Genomic DNA, 26,502 nt, shown 5'->3' with positions numbered 1-26,502 from the left:
TTCATCACTTGGCACCACTGCTATTAGAGTTATAAATAGATATGTCACTGGCAAAAGTGGGGTCGCGTAAGTACAAGCACCCGCTGTCCTGATCCGTGCGGGTACACCCGTGTTCCTGTTCAGTTATTTATGAAAGAACGTGTTGCTTCGGAAAAAACCTGAATGATGGAATAAATAATCAAGCATCAGTGAACACTGTGTTTGACAGGCACCCCTCCTACTTTTCCCTTTGGGGTATGGCATATTTGAAGTTCAGCACTCTTTGTCATGACAGGGTAAGTGGCTCAGATATGATTGCTGTCACTCTGCTCTAAAGTGTACTTTGTGGTTACATAAAGCCCCCCCCCCCCCCCCCCCCCCCCTCACTTCCTTTAGGTCTTCCTGGAGACTGGATGCAGGAATGCCTAGTCACACTGCACCAAAAGAGTGTGACAAGCGTTCACAGCCCTGTGTTGTGCGCACACATGCAAGTTTATTGTGCAGCATCGAGTGTGTACTGCAGCAGGACTCAGCGTGGCAGCCTGAGTCAGTGGCGTGCCCCTGAGTAAGGATGTAAAAGTGTGTCACTGGGCTAGTTTGTGAGAGTGCAGTCAAATGCTGGCCTACCGCTCCTCCAGGCTGCCAGCTGAGGTTTACAATGCTTAATTAAACACTTTATTTCAAGTGGCATGTCACTGGATTTGCTCAAATGCAGTATCCGTCCGACTGCACATACATCATCATTGGCTGCCGGTTTAATGGTCCGTAGAGTATTTTACAATTTGCGAGATGATGATTGCAAATGTTAGCTCTTCTAATGGATGGCACTCGCTTTATCAGTTGAAAGCTGTTTGTTTAAAAAGAGTGCTGATCTATCCTCCGTGGCGCGGAGGATCCCAGAATGTCTACAAGAAGCCTTTTCTATACTCATATTAATCTGTTGAGTGTTAAACACTAAAGATCATAACGCTGCATTTTACTTTATATTCCTTTACGTAGGTCATTTTTTTAATACATGCAGCATACCAGAAGGTTGTAGAGTGAAGCTGACAGTCAAAGAACTGATGAAAAAAGATATATTTTTTTAAACTGTATTTTGGGGCAAAATCAGGTGAACGTTTAAAATACTATTACTTTAGGTAACTCTTCAAAATAAGTGTCCAAAAAGGTGCCAAGATGATTGCCAAGTGGTGAGACATGAATTTGAAACCTCAAAGTCATTGTCTTTTAATACAAAAACAACTGTGCCCGAGTGATCTTTACCACATCAGTGTGCAGTTCCCCTTGGTTTCATAGTCAGGTCTAACTTTCTTGCTCGTCACATCTGGTTTCAAACCACAGAGGTGGTGAATGCTGAGGCTGTCAGCACTAAGCTCCATCACAAGAAGTGACATCAAATTGTCTACGTCCATCTTTTCTAGACATTAAATCAAAATCCTTCTGATGACATTTTTCTTAGTTTTCAAATTCTCCGTAGGTTTTCACACTCCCTCCTTAAAGAAATTACATCACTGCAAATTCATATTGCTGTTTTGAGCGTGTGCAGTGTGTACGTAAACACAGCCTGTTACCTCTTGCCCTCTTCCCTCATTCTGGGTGAGGGGGTGTGCCTGTCTGAGAGTTGTTGTGATGGGTAATGTTACCATTTGGGGTTTTGGTGAAATCTGAGCCACAGTGATTGAAGTAAGGTCCACTGAGTGGACACGGTCCACCACACTGCTGGTCAGATGACTTCCAGTATGCTGGGGATTAGAGCCAGTTGATGCGGCAGGTGTGAGGGGATAGGACAGCAAAGTGGCCAACTCCTTCACCGTTCAAACCTTTTAATGATCATACTGATTTTATTGGTTGAGAATTCATATAATTTTGAAAAACACAATTTCAGGAAGTTGATCATTTGCTATATTTGCTAGGCAACCCTTGAAAATAAAACCAGACCCTTTATGATTGGCCTTAAATGAGAGGGAAATAGGAAATCTCAGCTAACCTAGACTTGGTCTCAGTATATATACACTAATAAAAGTGGTAGTTGACACAATATGATCAACATAGGCTTTTTTCTGGAATTCAAATAAGAATAAAAAAAATGCAGATTTTAAAAAACAAGAAGTGCAAAATAATCAATGGAAGTCAGCAGACTGGTAATTGAGTATTTTAAGTTATCTGTTAAAGTCTGCAAACATTTCTTTCTGCCCACATGCTCTGTTTTTACAATTTACTTTAAGACTGTCGTTCTTGTTCCTCTTTTTATGTTATAGTTAATGATTAATGGAAACAGTTCTATGCATCCCTGCTTGCACTTCGCAGAGCCCACATACAACTTTATGTCAGTAACTGCAGGGGTCACAGAGTTTTCGGGACCCTTAAAATCGCTTCAAAATAAACACAGGGAAGAGGAGTCTTCCCTAATAACCTTCCCGGAGTTTACAGCTGGATGTCTGATAAAGGATACAGTTGCAATACAAGTGCTTTCCCAGAAAGCTCAGTTTGTGGCCTCTTGATAAACACCACGGCATGTGGTCCCAGATTGCTATCTCATTTTTTTTCTCTCAGCCAAAACCGAGATGGCGTTTATTTACGTGTGAGGTATGTTTACTGGATCCGAATCTGATTTTACGTGAAGCTGAGATAAACGGCGGCCACTTTCCTCGATTTCGTTCGACGGGGACGCGTTTGACCGTGCACGTGCTTGTGCTGGTGTGTGCGTGTGTTTGTGTGATGACATTTCCACAGAGAGCCAGGGCAAGGTTTATCAGTCATAAACACGAGCCGATGGATCCCATCACGCTGTGAAGATATGTGTGTTTACTCAGCAGTGTGAAGAGCAAAGATACACGGGAGGAGGGAAGGAGACGCGTGTTATTTGGGGTTATCATGTTATGTGGACGCTGTTGCTGAAATGTATCTGGTGTATGTAATAATGAATAAAGGATTTGGTGTCCTAATCTTATTTAAGCATCGTTGTCTTCGCAACAAATGAGCTGACTGGCAAGAATCGGAGAATCCTGGTGGCTTAGTTTGAGGCAACGTCTTTCTCGGTCTGTTTGCGAGGAAATGATTGGAATTCCTGGTACTTAACATGCCTAATGAGTAGAACAAGGGAATCACAAAGGGGAGGTCTGTGTAATTCCTTTCATTTTATTCTTCCTGGCTTTCTTTGTGAGCGTAAATCTGCTTTGCATCGACGGCACTCAGAAAGACATTTACTGCATAGCGGTTTCTGTTTGCTGCCATTTTACACCAGGATGGCCCCTGATAGCTATTCTTGGCAGAAATCTTATCCTTCCCTGGCCAGACGCCTCCTGATTTTATTAATGCCCCCATCAGGAAGTGGAGCCTAGAGTTTCTCTTTACTAACAAACAAATTAGTCTTTGTATTTGAGTGGCTCCACCCCTCCTCCCTCTTTCCCCCGGCTGCTGGAGAAGCTGGAAGAAAATTCTCAATGAAACAAAGAAGACATGCAGCTCGATGGCTCACGAGTGGAGCCCAGGGGCATTGGTGTTGATTGGGGAAAGCAAATACTATTTTCTACTGGAGTAATTGTTTCCGTTCTAAATTTGGACATGTGAAACACCCCTGCAGGAACAAATATAGCCCGTTCACCCCCATAAAGATTACAATTTCTATTTTTGGTAGAATAGCTTTAATGAAGCACACCAAACGTGGCTTTTTTCCCTTTTTTTCTTTTCAGAAAATCAACCATGAGTAAAGTGTTAATATACTAACAGAACTATTTGTATGCTTGTTAGAGTTCTATGTCATTGTTCTGTAGTCTAGAAAAACAATCTGGAGGCATAGTGTTCGTGCTGGGAGTGGAAACAGTTTAGCTCTTTTCTTTATCCTTTAGCTCTCAGTAGACAGTGTTTTGACAAGACAATGAAAACATGTCTGTTTGGCTCATTGGATGGACACCGTCACCGTGTTGCTCACGGTGACAGCGTCTTAAGCGCCTTTAAGAACATAACAGGTTTAACCTAAGAGCTTGTATGTCATTGCATTTCCTGAGCTGATTGTTGAACCCTCTTTTAGACACTGTTAAATATATATATATAAATGCAACTAGAAGATATCCTGATTTCATAACGATTTAACATACAATGCAAGGGAATTAGTTGGTCTTTATCTGAGATTCACAGAAGATTTCTCTTAAGCTTTTTGACTGACAGTTGATTCCCAAACACTGGTGTATTTACAGAGAGTACTTGAGCTGTTGTATGAAGGAATGTGAAAAAAACTATATGGAGAAAAATGTGATTTATAGTCAGTTTCTCTAAAATTAGCCACTAAATGGAATGAAATAGTCAGGGGATGTTTGAATTAAAAATGGACTATTTTAACTTCACCGGAGTAAAATGTTAAAATAGGTCAAAGTAATATATAAACTGATTAAATAGCTAAGTTAAAAAAAAGACAATTATGTGATAACGGACGAAATAGTTGGCTTAAGAAAACCGATGAACAGAAAAACAGTGAATTGGTAAACAGATTGATACATTATGAAATGATTAAAAATAATAAAAGTTTGAATAAAGTTTGCAAAGGTGCTGAAGAAGTGAGACTGTATAATCTACTTTGAAGCATTTACCTTTCTTGCATTGGGGTATTCAGTGTGCACAAAGAATTGAAGATAATGTCGGATGTTACATGAACAGGCAAGTACAGCAGATGTCATATCTAAGTATAATCATATACCCAGCATTTGCTTTATAAATTTCCTTTGTGTCATTATAGGACCAAGAGTTATTTATTTATTTGTTTGTTTGCTTTCTTCTTTGACTGGCTGAGCATCTATTTTCTGTCTTGTATTTTATTTTCATGCTGATTGATGACTGTTACTTGTGAAGTGACTCATGACTTCCAGTGCTCCATGGAAGCATGTTTCTTTGCTTTTCTGACAAAACCTGTCGACACCTTGTCTCCTGGGGACAGACATGACTAACTTGGCGCATCCAAAACTGCATACAGCATGTATGTAATTGCATGTTTCACTGCGATAAGGTTTCCCTTGGTGTAGTTGCGGTTTTGCACAATTAATAGGATAGCCGATTATCATCAATAAAAAATGCAGTTTTTTTTATTGTGTGTGTGTATGTGTGTATGCATCTGCCTGCCTGCCTCTCTGTCTGTTTGAATATGGGTGGGTGTGTGCGGTGTGAAGGGATGCTCCAGGCCTTGTGGTTTCAAGTGCTGTTTTCCGAGAACAGAGATATAGCTTATTTAAATGTTGGGGTTATCTGAGGTGAAGGACCACATGTCTTCCAGCGAAATGCAGGGTTTGTGTCTGATATGATACAAAAGATGTATGAACATGTTAACTCTCGCACTTCATTGTGAAAGTAAGCGACTGTTTCTCTCATCATCCTGTTCAAAATGCATTCACCTCAGCTGACCTTGGTGAGAACCTCTCCCCCCGTGTCGCACTTTCCTGAGAGAGCAGTGAGAATAAATTAATTTCTTTCATGCAGCGTAGGAACTTGGTGTAAACATGCTGTTTTTCCTATATGAAAAACTGCTAGCAAAGTATCAACTTAACTGTACTAACAAGATTATATGTTTCAAGAAGATTACTTACGTGGAAATCTTTTGGCATACACAATCTCCAGGCTGTATTTCCCATCGAACACTGGTGAAACTGTGTATATGATGCATATGTAACACTGTAATACTCTTCTGTTGTTCTTTTTCTTTGTTTCTCAATGAAGAAAACAGTGAAGATGTGTTTTCTGTGTGTTGCAGTCTGTGGCCCGGATATCGACCTCCGAAACGACATCGATCAATTTAAGCGTCTTGAGAACTGCACGGTGGTGGAGGGCTACCTGCGCATCCTCCTCATCAACGAAAAGACCAGCAACAACAGCCAGCAGGAGGACTTCCGCTCCGTCAGCTTCCCGAAATTGACCGTCATCACCGGCTACCTGCTTCTGTTTCGTGTCTCGGGCCTCGATAGCCTCAGTGTGCTCTTCCCCAACCTGAGCGTCATTCGTGGGCACAACCTCTTCTACAACTACGCCCTCGTGATCTATGAGATGACCAGCTTAAAAGACATTGGGCTTTACAACCTGAGGAACATCACCCGTGGGGCCATGAGGATTGAAAAGAACCCTGAGCTCTGCTACCTGGACTCGGTGGACTGGTCGTTTGTTATGAATACTGAGTTCAACAATGTTATCAACGGGAACAAGAAGGCAAAGGAATGCGACAACGTCTGCCCGGGGATCATGGAGGATAACCCTCTTTGTCAGCAGACGACGTTCAATGACAATCGTAACTACCGCTGCTGGACCTCCAACCATTGCCAGAAAGGTAACCCTGAACTCCTTGGTAGTTTTCATCATGGCGATGTTTGGGCGATGCTTTGTGCTGCGGTAGAGTAAATGCGGACGTGGCTTTGATCGAGCTCGGAGGTTTCCAGCATCACAAACATGATGAAATTGTAAATTTCTTCACCAGTGAACAAATCCCATGAATCTATGCAGTGTTTTTCCTTCATTTCCGTCAGGCAGTCAGATTGTCCATGGGCCAGTGCAAACATTTCCTCTCTGTTCGTTACAGAGACCTTGTCTTTAGATCAGGCTATTTGTGGAATGAAGGATGGCTGCAATATAGAGCAGCAGGTATTAGAGAGGCATACTCAGTTGAGGTTAAAGTTGCCCTGCCAAGAAATGAGGTAGTCTACCTGTCTGGACCATGTCAGCTAAATATTTGCCTGAGGGACATTTTGCCATTTATGAAAAGGGGTATATTGAAAAATAAGGGGGGGGGGGGGGGGGGGAGGGTAATTCTTGTTTAACTTTGGCCTTGCGGTAGGGTCATGCATTTTTTAACAGTTCAGGGGAGGGTCATATTTTTTTTATATTCATTGCATTTAAATTCCTTCCATTCTGTAGAGTCGAGTCAGTTCATTTATGAATATCTGATACTTTGTGCATCCATACAGCAGGCAGGTGTAGCACCTTGTGGTCACATTACTTATCTTCACTGTCTTTTTCACAGATTTTAGAGTGTGAGACAGTTTGTGCTTTCAGATCAGAAACTGGGACAAGTAGATCTTCCGTCTCATGCCTCTTCAAAACAACTCTGTCAACCGCTTCGAGTCTTTATAGGCCAAAAAGATGAGCAAAGAGGCTTTTTGGAGAAATTTTATGTTGTTGTTGTCTAACACATTTCACCCACTCTTTCCATGAATTTAAGTAATTATTGCTGTTTGCTACCATTTGCAATGCTTTTTGCATGTTTTGGGTCTCCACCTGTTTATATGTTTATGATCATGGAAAATTTTGGTACTGGAGGACACCTTTATATTCCAGCAACTACTTTGTCAGGTGTTTCTGCCTGCCTGCGGGCAGATGATGTCACAAAATGCGAGATACAGTTCTAAAAACTATAAGGGTTTCTAGATGGGAGCAACATGAAGGCTTAGCTTGAAGACTGATTTGGTCCAACATTGTCTCTGGTTTGAAGTTCAGTTACAGGTCATGAAAATTTATTCAAAGTTGGAGTCAGGTACACGTTTACAAAAGGGCTCATCGATCTATGCGTCAGAGGTTTGAGTTTTTTTTAACCATCTGCAACTAAAACTAGCACATGATGACATTTTTATGTGAAAACACTTAATGTTCCCCCTGCCCATTTTTGAAGGCATCTGTGCAGGTGCTAGGATTAGTTTGAAGTCACAAACACCCCTGTCCTTCATCCCTTCAGGGAACCTCAGAATAAACAGTGGAAATCAATCTTGCTGCTTTTTCCTATTGACCAAGTCGATCTCTATAGGAAAGCAATGGTGTTTACTGTGTGCGTTTTGTGACCTGCTGGTGCTCCCTGTATGTTATCAGCCCTTTGATCAATACACAATGAAAATGAACAAGGTTTTGTGTGGTTGTCTTTGTTCGAAAACATTGAAATCTTAAATGGGCATATTTTACAAATACCATACATATTAAAAGGTGCAAATCGCCTGTGATGACTTTTTAGTCACGTCTGTTCTTCCCACACTAGCTGCTATGTGGCGTTTTGTGGTGAAACCCTCTGTTGTTCTCACAAAGCGGACTTGAGAAGCAGAGCCGGAGCATTGTTTGAACCAGTTCACTTCTCTCAGAGGCCCAGGCGAGGTCAGGGTAAAAGCATTCATCTAGAAGGCCTTGAGGTCTCAAGGCTGCAGATAAAGGGTCTGGGTTTAGCTACACAGTGGTAAAAAAGGAGGAGTTACTGAGGCAAAAATAAGACACAATGAAGCTAGAGCAGATCTGTGATGTCTTGTAATATTCCAGGCTTTGTGCCTGTCTTTGTTTTTATAAAGGTTTGATGTGTCTCTCCTCCCCGCTTAAGATTCCTCTCTCCTCCTTCCTCCGCCCCTTTGTATAATTGCCTTGTTTTTCTCCAGTACAGATGTTCCTTCAAGGGCATGCAGTGGTATTCTAGTCAATACAGCCCGGTCTCCTCTTTAATTACACAACATGAAGAGGGAGTGATGTCTGCCTAGCTCACTGCTTTGCCCTCTGGGCCTTTCCAAATGTTTGTTCGCTCACCAGATACTGTTTCCCACACCAGGTTTGGGTGAATTAGACCAGGGCTTCTCAGAAGTGAGCTTTAATATGTTGCGTTACATCTGGATTTACGACAGGATGGACGTGAGTAGGAGTGACTGTGCAGAGAAGTGCAGATTGGAGCAGAAATTCTGGGTGCCTTTTAGTGGCAGGGAGAGATGCATAGAGAAGCTGTTTACAGGAGGAGGGGCATGGAGGGGAAATGTCAGACAAATGTCAAGTATACAAGCTCAATGCCAACGTCTCGCTGAAGGGCAGTGTACAGAGTGTTGAAAAAGGCCCCGTTCCTCCCGCTCATATATAACCCCCATGCTTCCTCGTATATCCTCTCTGCCTTCCTCATTGTTACTCCCTGCTCTTTGTATATGTTGTCTGTTCTCGTCTTCCTAACTGTCGTTCTCCACTTCACTTAGCCTCAGTCTCATCTCTGATTGTCCTTGTCAGTTGTTCTGCTGGTGTTTCGTTTTCTATTTTCACCTAACTCTTTTCTGCAGGGCTTATCAGGGGCTGTTAACAGCTCCGGCTGTCAGATATCTCTTCATTGTTTACTTGTCGAAAGGCACTCACGCACACACACACACACACACTGGTCAGAACCACCAAGCTTGTTTGGCGAGACCCTGGCTCCTTCCACGCTGCCAGCTGCTTGCTTTGAGTTATGGGGGATCCCATGACTAAAGAAGTGTGGCCTGCTTCAGATGTCCTCCTCAGGTCTCTGTGTTTGCTGCAGACAGGCCTGCTTTTTACTGGGCCTTATCCATATCCGCATAGTCAATAGGCAGTTGCAATTAGGCAGATGAACACTAAGCATGCCGCTGTAGTCACGGCTGGTCTTAGGGCCGGCTAGTCTCCATAGCTCCACTGGGAGGCACGCACTCTCTTACCCGCTGGTTCTCACATAGCTCACGTCTTTATGCAATAGAATATTCATTTATGGTATGCTCAGCCTTGCAGGCACTCCGGTCTGGTTTCTCAACCTTAACTTACCCTGTCTAATTTAAAGCAGCACGTCTGTCATGCTTTATTTTTATATTAACAAATGCACGTCATAATGATTTATTTATTGTTTTTAAGAGTAGTGGGACATTAGGGTAAGTCAAAACTTTAGCATGAGGAGACCACAGACTTTACTCTGGAGCCCTGGCTGTTGGGAGAGCTTTGCACCAGTCTCGGAGACTTTGCATTACTTTGCATTTAGTAATATGTTTGCTCTCTCTCTGCCAAAGACCTACTTGATATCTCTGGCCTGAGTGTTCTGACCTGAATCCACTTCACAACTGAAGTGGGGGTTTTTAATAAAAAAAAACAAAACAAACCCCCCCAAAAACCACTATTTTACTGTAGAGCAAGGTCTCACAGGCAGATACGATCTATGTTTCTTCCTGATGAGTAATAGCCCCAATGGTGTTAAGTTTTCACAAATCTTCCCCAAATATAATAGAAAGAGCAAAATGAATCATTCTGACTGTGGCATTCAGTCGGTCTTATCTAAACATGTCAAAACGGTGCCATTTAAAAATAAGTCGAAAGTGCTTTTTTTTAAACAGCTAGTCCTGTAGTTTTTGAAAATGAGTAAACAGTATTTTTTTTCCACTAAGGAAAATATAAAATGTCACAAAGCTTGGGTTTCAGACGGTGTTAAGTCCTTGAGTATTTGGAATTTCAATTCTAATGGGCCTCTGGTCTCTCACAGTGCATAATGATCATCTCTCCACCAATAATTATAACTCTGTGGTATGCAGTGTTTGAGTCTTTCAGTAATAGATGTTTCGCTTGGTAAATTAAGAGGAAATGACGATAATGTCAAGGTTGCACATTTTATCAGTGCTTGCACCTGCATCCTATTGCTCCATGGAAAAATCCAGCAGATGGCTAAGAAAAGGACTCGGAAGTTGGCCCGACTTCATTTTTGAGCTTATGTTATGCCTTGGATGTTCAAACAATGATTATTTAACACCTTAGTGCTTGCAGGGATTTAATCACCACCTCTCCAAATTCGCCCATACCTGGTGTTTTGTAACAGTACGGTTACACACTGGCTAGCCAGTTTACTTTTGGTTGTTTTCCTGGCTCTCTGCTGATTAATTTAATTCAAATTTCCTGGAAATAACCACTCATTAAATACATTTGTGCAAAGTGGTTCTACGGTGGGTTTGCGAAGAATAAACTAGATTTATTGATCTCTACACCTCTCGTAACATGGAGTTAGTAAAATTGTGTCTGCCACTTTAAGTATATAAGGTAGACATTCCTGCTGGCTTAGTCATTGCAGTTGTGAGGGGATAAAGAGGGGGGAAATACACAGCAGAGGCTGTGTGGGGACTACACATGGAAAGCCGTGGAGAAACTTTATGTGCTATTTCGAATAATAAAGAGTTAAACTGATTTGTGTGTGTGGTCTGTTTGGTGTATGCAGCCATTGTTGTGTAATATGTGAGCCAAGTTCATATGATCGTGCCTTCCCCCTTCTTCTGTTTAACCAACATCCAACAGTAGATACAACGAAGCTTTTGAATATTTAATGGCTTCTGGAGCTTATCAAAGTCCTGCGGTTACAGGCACAGGAAACAGCTCAAATACCAGTCTTGAGAATTCAGTGCTTTCCTGGGGGCATGCTCAGCACCATGACAAGTTCCCGTACATCCGCTGTTTCCACTGGGCACAAACTACTTGCCTGCGCTTTGCTCCAGTTTGTACAAAGCTTGGGCGGAGTGCCAGCGCTGGTGCCAAAGTGAGGAGAGTCACTCACTCCCACCATCCTAAAGCCACCAGACTGACCATGGAAAAGTCCCATCTGTCTTGGTGTCTCCTGCCATGTTCACTATATCACTGTATCACCACAGCTCCAAAAGGAGTGAGCGTGCCTGTGTGTGGTTTCTACCAAGAACTAAAAGAGAATGTAGTCAACATACTCCAACCCTGCTGGCACACTGTGCATGGCCCCTATTATTTCCCATGAGATCAGGATACTATTGATTCACAGTGTTATAACTCCATGGTGTCACAAAAATAAATGCATTAAATAGCAAACAAAGCTCCCTTTACAGCAGCCCTTTGTTTTCTGGGTTCTCAGACGTCTCTTCAAACCAAGGACAAGAGAAGCAAAAACAAGTTACTAATTGGTTTCTTTGCACGTGTGTGTGTGATACATGGGAAAGGATATTGTCTTCTCTGAATTTATCAGGCATAGATTTTTTAGATTTTATTTACTATATTGTCTTCACATTTTATTTGACTTATTGAAGCACATTTGGCAGTCAGTGGTTATGTTAGCATTAGATAAAAGAATAGTTTAGTCGGGTCCGACCTCAGGAATTCGCATGATAAGGTGGGGCAAGGTTTCACAATGAGCTCACCTGAAACCCTGGCTGATTGGGACCCACACCCAGTTTCACACCTTGGCTCAGGTGATTAGAGGATCATCAGGGAGTCCTTTTGTCCCTCTGTGGGGGACACTCCCACTAGGTTTAAATCTGGGACTCCCCACCATTTGACCTTAGAACTGAAGAAGCTTCTCGGATGAGAGGTGAAACGTCTTCAAGCAAATTAAAGAAGTCCAAACGCTTTTCTTTGCAGCTCCTTTGACAATACATCATTAGGTTTTTTCTGATAGGATATTAATTACAAGCAGTTGACGTGTCTTTCTGCGCTGTCATCCCATTTAAATCCCATCACCCACCCTCCCTTCTCCTCTTTCGCCTCTCATGGCCTTTGCCACATTTCCCACCATCTACGTCACATCCATAAATGTCATGCTCAGGGCCCGTTTGCAGATGATGTTGGTGCATTAGCCCAAACAGAGACCTTCTTCACCGAGTACCCAGAACCTGAGCCTTGTTGAAGTAAAACTCAACTTGGTTACAAATAGTTGTTCTGCTCAATTGGTTTTATTGGCTGCCTTTGGACTTCCGAGGGGCTTGTGTTGCGATTGGTCAGAAAGGAATTCATTTTTCCTCAGACTTTAATGTGTTTTGAGTTTCATGCAAAGACAAAATTGAAACGTATATTATTTCACTTCGCTGTTTGGGCCAAGAGTGGTGAAAAGCCACAGACACGTGTTGCTACTAACACTAACACTGTTACTAACTTTTAATGTCAACAGCAGTGTCCCTCTCTGTTATTTAGAATCGGTTGCAAGTTTGCAAAGTTTCACCGAGTCATGATGACATATCTGTACAGTGTGCTATTGTCCATGTATGAACAGCAAGGCTTATTGTCCATTAATGCTTGACCCTGTGAGTTTATCCGACTCCTGTCCTCTGTGGCCTACAAAGGTCTCCTCTCAAAGCACTGACAGATTAGATCCGCTTCCTAGGATTGCTTGATTGACCAAAATAGGACCTGTGTGTCTCGCTGCCAGGCTCCAAAGAGACTGACTGACATACTTGTACTCACATCCAAACATACAGACATATGCTCTCTTCTCTCACGTGCCATCGCTTTTGACAAATTTTCCTCAACTTGTGCCCACTGTGACTGTATCTGCTGTGTTTCTGTGTGTGTGTGTGTGTGTTTGTGAGAGAGAGAGAGAGAGAGAGAGAGAGAGAGAGAGAGAGAGAGAGAGCCTGTGTAAGTGTCAGCCCAGTGTGTAATGTGTTTCCAGCCTGTTTGATGCCTATTTGAGCCACCCAGTTCCTCTAGTGTTAGGCTGCCTGCTGGCTTGTGGCTGCGCAGCTCGGGAGCTGTGACTCATCCTTTGCTCTCACTACTCATTCATAGTATTCATAGTATTCATTCAATACTATAACACCCCCACCCCACCCCCAGCTCTGTGGTAGGTTCCCCTCAGTCCTGCTCTAAATGGCAGGACGGGATGAGGGCTATCGCCACCTCTTAGCGACGCCTCTCTGAGAGGTGCGAGAGATGAGTGCCTGTGTCTGCTGCCTGTGCCTGCCTTCGGTGCCTTAACCGTGCCTCTGTCTGCCTGCCTGCCTCAGCTCTATCCCTCTTTATAACTCCGGCCACAGCAGCCATTTACTCATGCTAGGCTGGCTTGGCTGTGGCTCCTGGGAGATAATGCGCCATGCCTGCAAGTAAGCTCAGAGCATGGGTTAATTCCACAGTGGGGAAAAAAACAAAATCTCCTGCTGACAAATCTCTCCTGCAGAGGTGAGGATGTATGCTGGCATGCCACAGAGAGAGAGAGAGAAGAGTATCCTTTTTTTTTCTTGCCAGAATAGTTAGGTAGGTTCACTCAGGTCACAGAAACACTGGTCCTCTATTCTCTTCCCTTTAAATGTGTGGCGAGGAGACCAAAGGAGGATCTGAGCTACTCTTGTCTACCTTCCTCACCACACATAGTTAAAATGTGTGTGCTTCTTTAAAAGCTGTTGGCCTCTGTTTGTTTTCTTCCATTACTTCTATAAACTACAAAAATATAAAACATGTATAATTACTAAGAGCCGTTTTGTATCCTGCAGCTGCTTAACTAACGATGAATCACGGATCCTATGGTTGTGTTTGTACGTGTCTCTTTTGTGCGTACGCTATCTCTAAAGGAGATATCGAGCAGGCCTCGGCGTGCCAGTGGTGATTTGCCGTCTGTTCTTTTTCGAAGCATGTGTACAATGAGGAGATGAAAGGACATAATAAAATTACAAAGGAAACCTCATGAATTACACAGCTAGATGAAATGCCTCTGACAACCACACACTTCCCTTTCAGGCCTTATTTCAAGTTCCCTATTTACCAGCATGAGGATTTAAATTGCAGAAGTTTGAACCAAACTTTGGATAAGGTTGGCTCTTTAAAAATCTTCCCCATCTAATGTTCAGTGTCAGCAATCGATGAAGGAGTCTTAACTTGTCTAATGTCATTAGCCTGCTTTCTGTCAGTGGCTTAGAATGACCTTGACCCTGTCTTTTGCCTCCCCTTCCTCTCTTCGTCTTGTTTGGGTGAGATCCCCAGAGTCCAGTGCAGTTGTCAACGCGCAGCCTAATGGGCACAGGTGGCTGGGGCTCCTCTGCCTTCTCCAGCCCTCTTGGCATGGTTCTCTTGGCAGACCAGCAGCTCCTTGGCCATTCGCCTCAATGGGCCACTCCAAAGCAGTAATCACCAGCTGGTGCTTTGTTAGCATCAGGGTGGCCCCCAAGATGAATTATGGCTCTCAACTTTGAATTATGGTTTCTTCTGAAATCCAGCAGCGTGTGAAGTTCCGATCAGGATTCGCTGTATTTCCTCCTCCGGCAGGCGTGGATGCAAATGCAGTTTCATTCATAAAAGCTTTCAAAGAGATGACATGTCGCTAGATCATCGCTGACTTCCTCCCAGTTACTGACCACTGCAGAGCAATGTCCGAGAAGGGGATGTAGAGTGCGGAGGATGGTGAGTGTGTGTGTCTGTGGCGGGGGGGGGGGGGGGGGGGGGGGGTTGTTGGATGAAAGAAAGCTCTGCAGCTGTATTGCACTATGAAGCAGTCAGACAGCGGCTTGTTACTGTGTCAGATAAATATAGAGGTCTCTAGAGCTCTGCACTGCAGCTCTATCTCTGCTCGCTGCTTAAAGGAAGGGAAAGGCCGCGTCACCTGGGAGATGCCACTCTCCTCATTCATCCTCGCTAAATTGGCTTTAGATTTGCAGGACATTAAAGATTATTGAGAATCTGTAGGGATAGGGTGGGGTATAAGGTGAACCACAGAGAAGGGCTGAAGTTAGGCACAAGGTACGCTTTAACGTTTTTTGCCCACATACTGTCTTTTCACAGAGCTGTCATCCGACAGCACACTTGAGCTCAGTAGCTGTCATGATTTCATCCATAGCACTTACCGATTTCTTATGTTTATTGGCTTAAAAGTTAAGATATGGCGAGTGATAGCTTCGCTAATTCAGCAGCAAGTGCGCCAACCGACCCGCTGTGTATGCGTGTTTTGGTCCGAGCGCGCTTGTGCATCCTCCTTATAACAGCCTGGCTCATGAGGTCTGCTGATCGAGCAGAAAGTGCAGCCTGTTGGGGGTAAAAGAGGAGGTGCATTAGCTCTCCTTTCATCTATTTCATCCTCTTCTGTTTGACGAGCGCACAGTGGTTGATAAGCGTCCAGCGCGCCTTTGAAGTCCCAGTCGGGACTTCAGTTCAACCCTGCCACCACCACCCACCCCCATTACTGCGTCAATTACAGAAAGGCTTTGCAGGCCTCGTTTGCGCTTGAGTGTGAATCAGGCTCCTCCCTGTGGCTGATAAACATACAGTCTCCATGTAAACATCACTCATTGTCATTCATATTTTATTACTCACACTCGTTTACTCAGCGTAGGCGCTCCTCAGTCATCCCAGCTTAAGCTTTTGTTCTGTTGCACCTCTGCTTTTATGTATGATCTGGTTTTTAAAAAGTGCTTGGCTTTCTTTGGATGAGTAAGTCAACATCCATTGTTTCACCCCAGTTGGGAAAAAAAGACCCTGCAGGTGTATTCACTGAGTTGTGGTCTGTTTCTCAACCCTTCTGAGAAGTTGCTCTGTCCTATATGTACTGTTGTTAGCACTTTTCCAGTCCAGGCATGTACTTGCTTGTAAGAAGCTTGTTGTTGCATTCCACCTACCTCCCTGCATAATATATGGTATTAACTTCCAGCCCTTTTGTTTGTGTCTCCCTTGGTCTGCCTGTGTGTGAGGTAATGACACTGATGCCCGTCTTCAGACAAACCCCTCAAACGTTGGTTTCCTTGGAAAACAAAAACTCCCAAAAATAAGAGAACACTTGGGCAATTTTTAACTTTTACTCTTGGTGTGATTTATAATCAAGATTTTGGATTCCGTTTACTGTTTATATTGTCACTTTATTTGCGGCAAAAGACACAATGTACTGTTTGTCAGTAAAGATTTTCACCTTCAATATTCCATTTGTCAAGAGCTGATGTGTAATTTATGTGTTCCCTTCACTCTTTTTGACCAGTATATATTTTAGTGGGTAGGAATGAAGCCTTAGTGTGGTGCTGGGAAGGAAAGACAGGAAAAAAAAAAGAGCCATAGTCCAATTCAAACACGTTAGATTGTTGCTCTTTCTGTACGTAAAAATAGCCTCGCATAAAGCAAAAGGCCACATTCCTTTTCATATATGCGAGCGTTACATCAGTGGAACTTTTATTTATTTTTCTTTGGTTAGGATCAACAAAACTAGGAAATCTTTTTGTTCCTGCTGTTTTGTTCCTGATTGTTCTAAGAAGGCAGGGCCTTCAATGGCCGTTGTTTCCACTGTATGTTTTATTTACAGTAAAGATTTCAGAGTGTGTTTTTTTCCCCTTTGTCTCTTTTTCAATACTGCAAACGGACTTCCTGTTTAGGAATATCATAACCGCTGAATTCGAGCTTGTTTTGAAATCCGTCCATTAACATTCCCCCCCCCACAAAGAGCGGTTTTCTTCATAACAGCATTTCCTTCAGTCAACAGCAGCTTTTTAAAGGACTAAGATTAACTCAAAATACTCGGCTTCGTGTTTAAAGTAAATGTCAAAACCACCACCTCCAGATGTGTGTCATCTGGAAAATAAACCAGGGACCAAAGATGGATGAGAAAGGATGTGTGACACTGCCTCTCAGCATGTACTGTACCTACTGTATGCACTGTATATATGTACGTGCTTATAGCGTGCTCAGACAAAAATAGCTTTTGTTTAATTAGCGGTGTGACGTGCATGTTTTTGCTGTGCATATGTGAGTCATTCATCTGCACTAAGGAACAGTTTCCTCAGGCTCAAATCGACGCATGTAAAGGTTTCTTTCCCCTTTCTTCTGGTTCATGGCTTCTTTTTTTCAGATTAGTGGTTCATTGTGTTTACATCATCGCCATTAGAGCTGGGTTAGGCAACATGTTTTTAGCATCACGGGAAGAAGGAAAAAACGGAACAGCTTTTCAGGATATTGTAATTGAAACATTTTGAGAAGGAACTAGACGCCTGTATCTCCTCTTCTCTCTGTTTTAAGGCTTTAGAAAATCCAGCCTGTGACAAAACGCTTTAATCGATCGCAGGTATTTTCAGACGAGTAGATGAGTCGTACAAAAGTTATATAAAGTGCAAAACTTTTCCACAGTAAAAGTGACACAGGGTCAGAGCAGGTTAAGCGTAGGTCTTTCCTGGAAAAGCAGCGTTTGAATCTAAAGTGATGCCGTTAAACAGGAGTTTCATGAAGTACTGTGAAGATCCAGCGTGGTGACTGCTAGGGAAAGGCCACCCAGTGACGGCGCTTTCAGGCTGTAAGAGAGAACAACACCCACAGTAAAATTTTGCTCTTTGGTTGGTGAGTGTCTCGGCTTGCCCGAGGTGCATCACAAGGTGCTGAACTCATGGCTCACGTAATTCATTTTTTAAAAACATAATAAATATACTTGTGACACCCGCAGGCACTAAATGACGCAATAAAGAACTTTTCCATCTCTAGACAACTTTGGGATTTTGCACAAGAAAAAATGAACACAAGGCTAATAAATGTTGCTTTGTCTTCTATTTTTATTTTACGACATTTTACTAATGAGGTTTTTTTTTAGCTTTTCAGTCACTCGGTCAACGCTGACCCGTTTCAAGTTGAAGTAGAACAAAAACCTGCTGAATGTCTGTTTTTGTCCTCAGTGTTGCTGTTTCATTTTTAATTTATAGCATTCCGCACGGTTTACTCAAGCTGACCTTTAAATGCCCATTTGATGCTTCTCTTTGTGGAGTTTTTGGTTATGATGGTTATGTATTTATGTGTGCTAAATGGTTATGCTTTGAATGTTTTGAATAACAACTACCTGTACTACAAGTGCCTGTTCTCCTTCATCATTTTTCTTCTTATTTAAACTGGTGTTTGCTGTTCTTGCAGTGTATCTTTACATAGCATGCCAGTGCTGTGGAATCGGACAGACCCGGCATCTTACATCACACACTGTGCCGCCTCCGCTTTTTACTTTTCACGGATCGGTCAGTTTGGGTCTCCTGCTATTTTCCACATCCCGGATAAAAGCAAAAAAAAATGTAATGACCAAGAGGAATAAAAGTGCACTATTCCTGCTTGGAACATGAGAGTGAGGTGGGAGAGGAATTTACTTTTTTACATTTTTTTTGCTTAGGTGTGCGCTGATGAGAACGATGAGGTCAATGAGAGCATTATGGATTGTCTTTGAAACTATGTGGCCGTCTGATACGTGTGATGAAGCAGGACTCCTCTTTGTGTGTAAGGACAGTGGGTGCACAGACTCTGTGAATGGCTCACATTGTGAGCCACTGTGTTGGCACCAGTGGCTTTACTGGCACGTAGATGTAGAGTCAGATATGCTGGACCCTGGCCTACTCTGTGGTATTATTAGTATTCTGTATCTCTGCAGAGGTCCTGCACACCTCAGCCTGCTGAGAAGCTGTCATGTAGAATCTCAAATCAAGGAATGGTTTGTTTTTACACCTTTCTGTCCACTGAGTTTTAATTAAGTGAAAGCCCAAAGTGGCTGAGGTACAGGCGTGTTTGCCTAAGTAAACATAATATTTAAGACCGGCAGCGATACCCCCTGAGAATGTGACCTTTTCTAGTGACTGCCTCCACTGCAGGATTCATTTAAGCTCTTGGAATTGGGATTTAACCTTTTTTTTTATTCAAATGTGTGGCTCATTTTTTTTAGCTATCTTTATGTGTGTTATTTTTTCTTAATTGTGCGTAGATGCACAAAAAAGAAAAATCACAGTTAATCCCTAAAACTCAATCTGTGTCTGCTCCCAACAAATTTTAGGATCGTATATTACAATTGAGTAAGTGTGTATTTCCATTCACGCCACATGGCAACAGACACTAGCCCAGTGTTGTTTTGCATTGGAGTGTATGTAAATATCAGAGGGGGTTGTTATTTCCTAGCATGTAAGTACGTGCTCTGCCCAGTGAGCTCTTCGGTGCCGCCATGGAGACAGACACATCTGCATTTGGCGCGTCGCTTAGTGCCTGCGGGTGTCAGAAAATGCTGCACACAAGCTTGTGTTTAAGCTCTTGGCTCCGGTGCGGTGGGAGGAAGTGGCCTCTCGGGGCACAGCAAAGAGAGCCTGTGCCGTCGCCTCTTTTTAAGTGCAACAACGGAGATGTCGCTCTTGATTTACGGAGTATGAGCTGGGCGGGTCGTGTCCTGACAGAGAGGCCGGCTACTTGAGGAAGAGGTGGGGAGGAGAAAAAAAGTCAAGAGTGGAAAAGAATTGAGAAGAAGCAAGTGAGATGGATGCTCGTGCATGTCCATCCAGCAGTCGGATCACATCCAGACTGACATCTGTACAAGACCAAGTCACGTGTTTATGATTCCTCGGGTCCCAGAAATACCCCCAGAACTCCGATCTCTGACCAAGCCAAACGGTTAGGCTTCTCATTAAGTAATCACCATCAGCTTAGGCTGCTGAAATATTTGGCAGTGAAGAAATGAAAATGTAACTATAAAATGTAATAAGCAACCTCAGTGCGGTAAAATGCTGCCTGGAGAATTTATTTGTTTGTATATGTATAGTGTATGTGTGTGTGTGTTATGTTTGGATGAACTGTGGAAAACGGCTGCGGTGTCAGGGCGACATACAGAAGCATTGTGCTTGGAAGTGTGTTTGTCTGCGACATTATTTCTCCTACCCTGCTTTCGTTTTTTTTCCCTGTCACTGACAGACACACCCATACCAGGAATCTCTCGTGGTTTTTACCAACTTTGACTTTCTCATGTAAATACTTACCCTTTGAATGGCCCAAATTAGGGCTATCATGCTGAAGATTGATTCAAGATATTGGCTACGGGCCACTGTGGGGATGGTCTGCAGCGTCGCATTTTTTCTGACATAGCTCAATGGAGAAGCTCTCGCATGTCTGCCTTTGTGGTGGAAAAGGCTGTGTTTGTGTGTGTGTGCGAGTGTTTTAGGAGGTGGAGTAGGCGGGTGTGGGGTAGGGGGAGGTTAGGCCTAAAGAAACAACAGCGACTGCTCTTGAGTATGTCGCCTGTTCCCCGCTTCTTGGCAGTAAATTTGATCAGAAAAAATACACGCTCTGGCTTCACAATGCAGGCCTTTGTCTCTGGTCGGCATCGGAACCGTAAACCATTTTGGAAACTGTTTCCAGCTTATTAAAACGTTTCCAGACCGTGACTGTTGAAGCAGTGAGTTTTCCAGTTCGTTGCTTGGCATCCTTCCCCATCTTAGGTCTGTCATGGGCATCTTCAGAGAGTAAAGACTGTGGCTGGGATTAACTATTGGACTTCTCTACTATTCACTTTCTCCTCTCTCTCTCTCTCTACCTCCCCATGCCCCCTTGGCTTTGATTAACTGTGAAGATCATAAGCCAGTTCAAGTGTGGCCTCATACCCTCATTGCCCAGTGTCATTGTTCTAACTAAACTGCTCTCTTCAGCAGGAATGAATTAGCCTTTTGTGCACCAATGGCCTCTTTACAAATAGCCATTAATGTTCTGTTAGTTTAGTTTGGACTCTATTTAAGTTAAATCACAAGCACTATTAGGCAGTGTAGGCTATTACAGACTTGCCGCTAATTGTCGGTGGAATTGAAATGACATTGTGAGAATAATTAGAATAATTCTGTTCTCATTTATTGGCACCAATGTGTTTTGTTTAATCTGAGTTTAATCCGGTTGTCGCTTCCGATATCCTTTCTGAATTGATGTCTTGGAGATAATGGGTGCACGGCCCCCTTGTTATTGTACGCCGAGGTGTTCATTGCTCTCTACCTTCTCTTCTCTCGTCCCTTTCTGGATTTTTGCCTGTCGCTACAATTCATATGACCATAAATCTTCTAACTTTGTTTTCTAATGTGTGTTGCTCCATTAAACTCCCAGAAGAAAATGTCTTAAATGGACTAAACAGAAACATGAGGAAGCTACTGAAAAGAAAACGCTGTTCTTTGATTTCGCTTGGCTAATTTATCTCCACTTAGAAAATGTATCCTTCATTTTTCACTAGTGCTTTCTGATGCCCTGCGGTCTGTGACCTCCGAGGCATCTTTTGACACTTTTTGAACTGAATGTAAAACCAACACGGATTTCTCCCTCATGACATTCTAGATTTCCCTTGAGCTTTTGCCATATTTGTATTTTGTCTGTTCTGTAACATTTTACCCCTGGTTCCAGGGTTACGTAAGTTCAGTCTTGTGTCTGGCTTCCCTGTTGGCATTCTTGTCGCATACTGAAGATTCCTCTGTCTATGAGAGAGATAAGGAGAGAAGATACAATGGTGGCGAGGAATGGGAGATGTCACAGAGGGCAGACAATGGGCAGATTCTGTTAAATAAATGAGCCAACTGGTATTGACTCAGCCTTACTGCAACTTATCGTCTAATTGCCACAGTGTTGGCGTTATTCCCTGGGTGATATGTGGCTGATGAAACTAAATCCCAGATATATGGCTTGGTGAAGAAATGCTCTAAACACAGACAGTGTTTTGTGGGACACTACATGTTGGGGGGGGGGGGGGGGGTCTGATTCTCACAGGGAGATCTGAAACAATACCTTTTGTTTCCTCATTGCTTGCTTTGTCTGATAAACTCTGACCAATAGCTGAAAGCTGTTGACCCTCCATCACCAACTGTTCTCCTGCTACACTTGTTAATTCCTCATCCTCCTGCTGATTCTCACCCCGACAGCTCCTAACCTGGAAGACCACCTCTCTGCTCTCTGGGTACTGTTGGCCTGTTTACCTCACAGTAAAAAAGAAAAAGAAAAAGTGCCTTTGATTGGGCAGGGATTATATAAGACTAGTGATTTAGCTGTCGGTACAGTTGATTTCCACTGTTACAAAAGGATAACAGTACTGTCTTCACGTAATGTCACAAACTGAAAGAAGACATAACCCCTGTCCTCCAGAAACCTAATTTCTCACTACTTCTCGTCTTGTTCATGCCCGTGGCAAATCATTTACTTAGGTTTCTGTGGCTGTTTTCACACAGGAACTTTGGACAATTTCAGAAGATCGGGTCGGGATATTTTCCACAGCTGTCCTTTCTCACATGTAGCACGCAGAAGAAAATGGTCTGTTTCAGATGCGTTTGCACTCAGGGAAATACTCTGTGTGGTTTAAGCGAAGGAGCTGCCTTCATGTATGCATGCAGGAGGCACCACACATGACACAAGCTCACTAATAATGAATGCACCTGTGCTGTTTGTGCATCAGTTCATTCCAACATTATATAGAATTTGTACTGGGAAGTTGACAAGGTCAACGACAGCTTAATATAAAAACTGACTGTGTGGGGTATTTGGTTTCTCACATGCACTGCTGTTGGGTGATGTTGGGGGGGGGGGGGTTCAGGGGTGCAGTACATGTATGAAAATAGGATAATATGTATCCTTTTTCCTGCTGTCAGTCACATGGAAAATATGGATGACGTCTTCGGGGTTGTCAGGTTAAGTTTTGTTTGTAGACATTAGTGTTTTCTGAGGCTTCATACACCAAACTAACAATTGTCTAAAGTAAAAAAAAAAATAATTTAAAAAAAAAGCTTTTTCCTATAATCCAGTAATCCTTATTTGGAGACATGTTCACACTTTAACCCATATTCCTCATGCATTTGTAAGGTTACCTAAGGCCCCCTCAAGAGGGATACAGCTTAAATTAAGAATGCATGACGGTAAGTGATCTGCTGGCACGTCACTTGCACTCAGCTCAGCTTCTCTAGAATGCAGTGTTTAGCCTCTAAGACCCCAACAAATGAGTTTATTTTTAGAAAATCCCACTTCTTATTCCTCTTAATGGCGATTATGGGGTGACGACACATCTATTATTTTTTTTCATGAGCTGCACTGGAAAATGCCATGTTTGAAGGGTACGTGGGCTCTGCGCAGTCGGTGCAGGCGCACTCGTTTGTTGGTGCCACTTCTCCCCTAAAGGAAAAGGTCCTTTTCTCTCTCTTGACTCTGTGGTCATATGTTTGAAGTCGTTACAATTGTGCACATCAGACATTTATGTGTGTTGGCTCGGCTTAGAGCTGTATGAACTATTGGTGGTTTCTATGTGTGGCAATTATCCGGCAATAATGGATTGTGTTCTTCCTGAAAATCAGGAAGAAGATCATGTTGCTCTTCTCATACCTCCGCCAAGGAGTTTATGGGATTTTCTTTGTGTTTTTTTTATATATTTAATTTTTGCCTGTTAATATAGACAAAATTTAACCCAACTTCAAATGATTAACATTGTTACGTTTACTATTTTCTATTAAGACACAGGGCAAAATTGGACATTTTGCATCATATTTTCACTACAGAATATGAACTGAAAGTATTAAATTTAAAAGCTGTTGCCTTAATGTTATTAAAAAATATCAGAAGCTAATCTGCAGCCCGCTATCCTTTCAGATCTAGGAAACGGATTCATGCATGATGTGGAATGTATTTAAAACAGTTGTCAGTGTTCCAGCTGTTAATAATTGCTATTGTTAATAATTGATTACAGTAAAAATCTGTGTTTTGCACTTTTCATGCTGTTTTGTTAAAAACATAAGAATTAACAGAGGTGGTCCTCTGCCTCCACATGCCTCCCACAAACCAGGTTTCAGTGTTTTGTCAGTTTCATCACAGGATTTAATTAACAAGCTGGAATTTAGGTGTTATTGTAGTTCAGGTGCAATCAAGTATGCTGAATTCCACAAATTTCTACAAATGGTTGGACGGTTGAACCCTTTGAAGTCCCTGCAGGATTGGCAACAAGCTTTTCTGTTCTCCCTGTGATCCAAGGATAAGTGGGATGGATGCCTTGGAACCATTTCCCTTGTTTAAATCTGTAACTGGATTAGAGGTACCCTCTGGAGAAAGGTGCCATAATAATACAACATTATTGCACAACAAGCCCTGCCTGCATTGCTCTCGTAAACTGTATGCTAAACTGATGCGTTGGGTGAAAGAACTATAAGATCTCCCAGATGCGTTTGGGGAAGGGGCAAAACGCGTATCACTGCTGGACACCTGTGGCTCAGGTTTACAACTTCACAGCATACCCCCAAGGAAGGAAGAGGATACAGAGGAAAGGAAAAATATGGTTCTGCAAGTGAAAAAGCCAGAAGCATTAACTCCCCTGTGAACTGAGGAAACAGCCAGAGTCCTTCGGGTCTTCCCTGACAGCTGCGGCAATCTGAGAACTAGAGGCTCACCTCTGACGAGAGAGGGAGAACGCAAAGAACAAACACAGCCATCGGACAAAGTGGGGTTAAGAGCCTGCTGCCATGTCCCATGTGTTTCATTTACAGCAGAGACACTGAACACGCAGGGACAAATTATCCATCAAGCAGTGATCCAAACTCCGCTGCTTTCAGTCCCTGCACACATTTGCACACAGGGAGAGACACGTACGCAGCTTTACAAAATGGCCCTGACCATCACCGTGTGCCGTATACTGTTCCCGCCCGCGAACAAGGAAAATCCCTGAGCTATCAAAGACGATTAATGTAGTCATTTATCTCACAGCGCTGTCTGGTTAATAACAGAGTAAACGTGGGAGGATGGAGAGCAGAGTGCAGGTACATTGATGAGAAAGGTTTAACGAACTCTGCTCTAATGAGTTGAGCATGTTCTTCGGCAGCTCTGAATTGCAGGAGTGTTGTGGAAAATGCAGTCCTGAGGCTGAAACACACTCTTTGCAAGGAGCACTCACAACCTCTCTTCACTTATAGCTCCTGCCTTCACACCTAACGTGCTCTCGAGTAGTAATGTACACTGCAAGTTCAATGAAATGGAATCATGGCTTCAGATTTAGAGAAGGCATGTACAGTGTTGAGAGTATGTGTGGGCTGAATACCAGGGATAACACAATGTTTTACAATCAAGACAGACAAAAGTGTATATAAATAATAAAGATTAATATTGCAAATTCTCTATTAAAGTTGAACTATATGTTTACTGGCCACTTCACTAGTTACACTTTGCTGTTGCCAGGTTGGAACCCCTTTCGCCTCCAGGGTATAGACTAATCAAGGTGCTCTAAATGTCCTCTGAGATTTTGGTTAATATTGATAAAAACTGAGCCTCGTGAGACCCGGCAAAGTTTTTTTTTCAGTCTTCGGTTGTCTAATTTTTGTGAGCCTGTCTTAACTGACAGGAGTGGCACCCATTGTGCACTTCTGCTGCTGTAGCCCATCTGCTTCAAGGTGCTCTTCTGCACCATGCTTGTAAAAATTGATTAGCAGTTACTGTTGCCCACCACCTGAAGGGGTATGGCCTTTCTCTCTGATCTCTGATATCAACGTTGCCTTTTTCGCTGTATATTTTCTCTTTCTTGGACCATTCTCTGTAAACCTTAGAGACCGTTGTGTGAGAATATTTCAGCACATCAGCAGTTTCTGAAATACTCATGCCATTAAAACCATGCCATGCTCAAAGTCACTTAAATCGCCTTTCTATTCCATTCTGATGCTTGGTTTGAACTTGATCATATTTACATGCCCAAATCCAGTTGTTTGCTGCTACGTGACTGGCTGATTAGATGTTTACGTTACTGAACACTTGAGCAGGTGCATCTAATGAAGTGACCACTGAGTGAGCATACACATTAGATTTAATAGTTGACTCAGAGCCTTTTTAGCACTTGGAAACTTGTACATTAGATGTGTTATGAAGAGAAATGTGCATGTTTTAACCTTCTGAGTTCTAAGACGTCTTAGGTGGTAATCCTAACTCCTGACCTTCTCTCAGTTAGAAACGTTATTTCCTTTGTTCGCTGATTGCCACTAATTGGAAGAACTATTTAATAAAAAGAGAAATAGGATATTTCGAATGCCCACAGTTTTAGGGTTATGCTCAAGGTTGTCACGCATAACCTCAAAGGGTTAATTCCTTGAGGTTAAAAGAGGGAAGCCAAGCGCAGGTCCTCTCCTGTTGTTGTGATTTGATTTTGGCGGTTGGTCGAGCAGATGGGACGGATGTCTGGAAGTTGGAGTGCCTTTGGTGCTCCCTCCCTCAAGTGGGTGTGTGTGTGTATGCAAAGTGCTCTCCAGTCTGTCTTTAGGAAGATAGACAGCTGGTCAAACAGGCTTACGAGAGCAGTGGGCAGTCTGGTCTCTCACTTAAGCA

General features: G+C 42.8%; 1 protein-coding gene across 1 annotated transcript in view; it reads left to right on the top strand.

Annotated features, from left to right (window-relative positions):
* The window catches only part of igf1ra (insulin-like growth factor 1a receptor), a 72,676-nt gene that overhangs the window by 3,612 nt on the left and 42,562 nt on the right, over positions 1–26,502 (top strand). Inside the window, exon 2 of the mRNA XM_085164451.1 lies at positions 5,717–6,283. Within this exon, the coding sequence (XP_085020577.1) occupies positions 5,717–6,283 (567 nt within the window). The remainder of the gene's footprint in view (positions 1–5,716; positions 6,284–26,502) is intronic.

This window comes from Neolamprologus multifasciatus, chromosome 7, assembly GCF_963576455.1.
Source record: "Neolamprologus multifasciatus chromosome 7, fNeoMul1.2, whole genome shotgun sequence".
In the NCBI taxonomy this organism is placed as follows: Eukaryota; Metazoa; Chordata; class Actinopteri; order Cichliformes; family Cichlidae; genus Neolamprologus; species Neolamprologus multifasciatus.
This window is presented reverse-complemented; position numbering and strand designations above follow the sequence as displayed.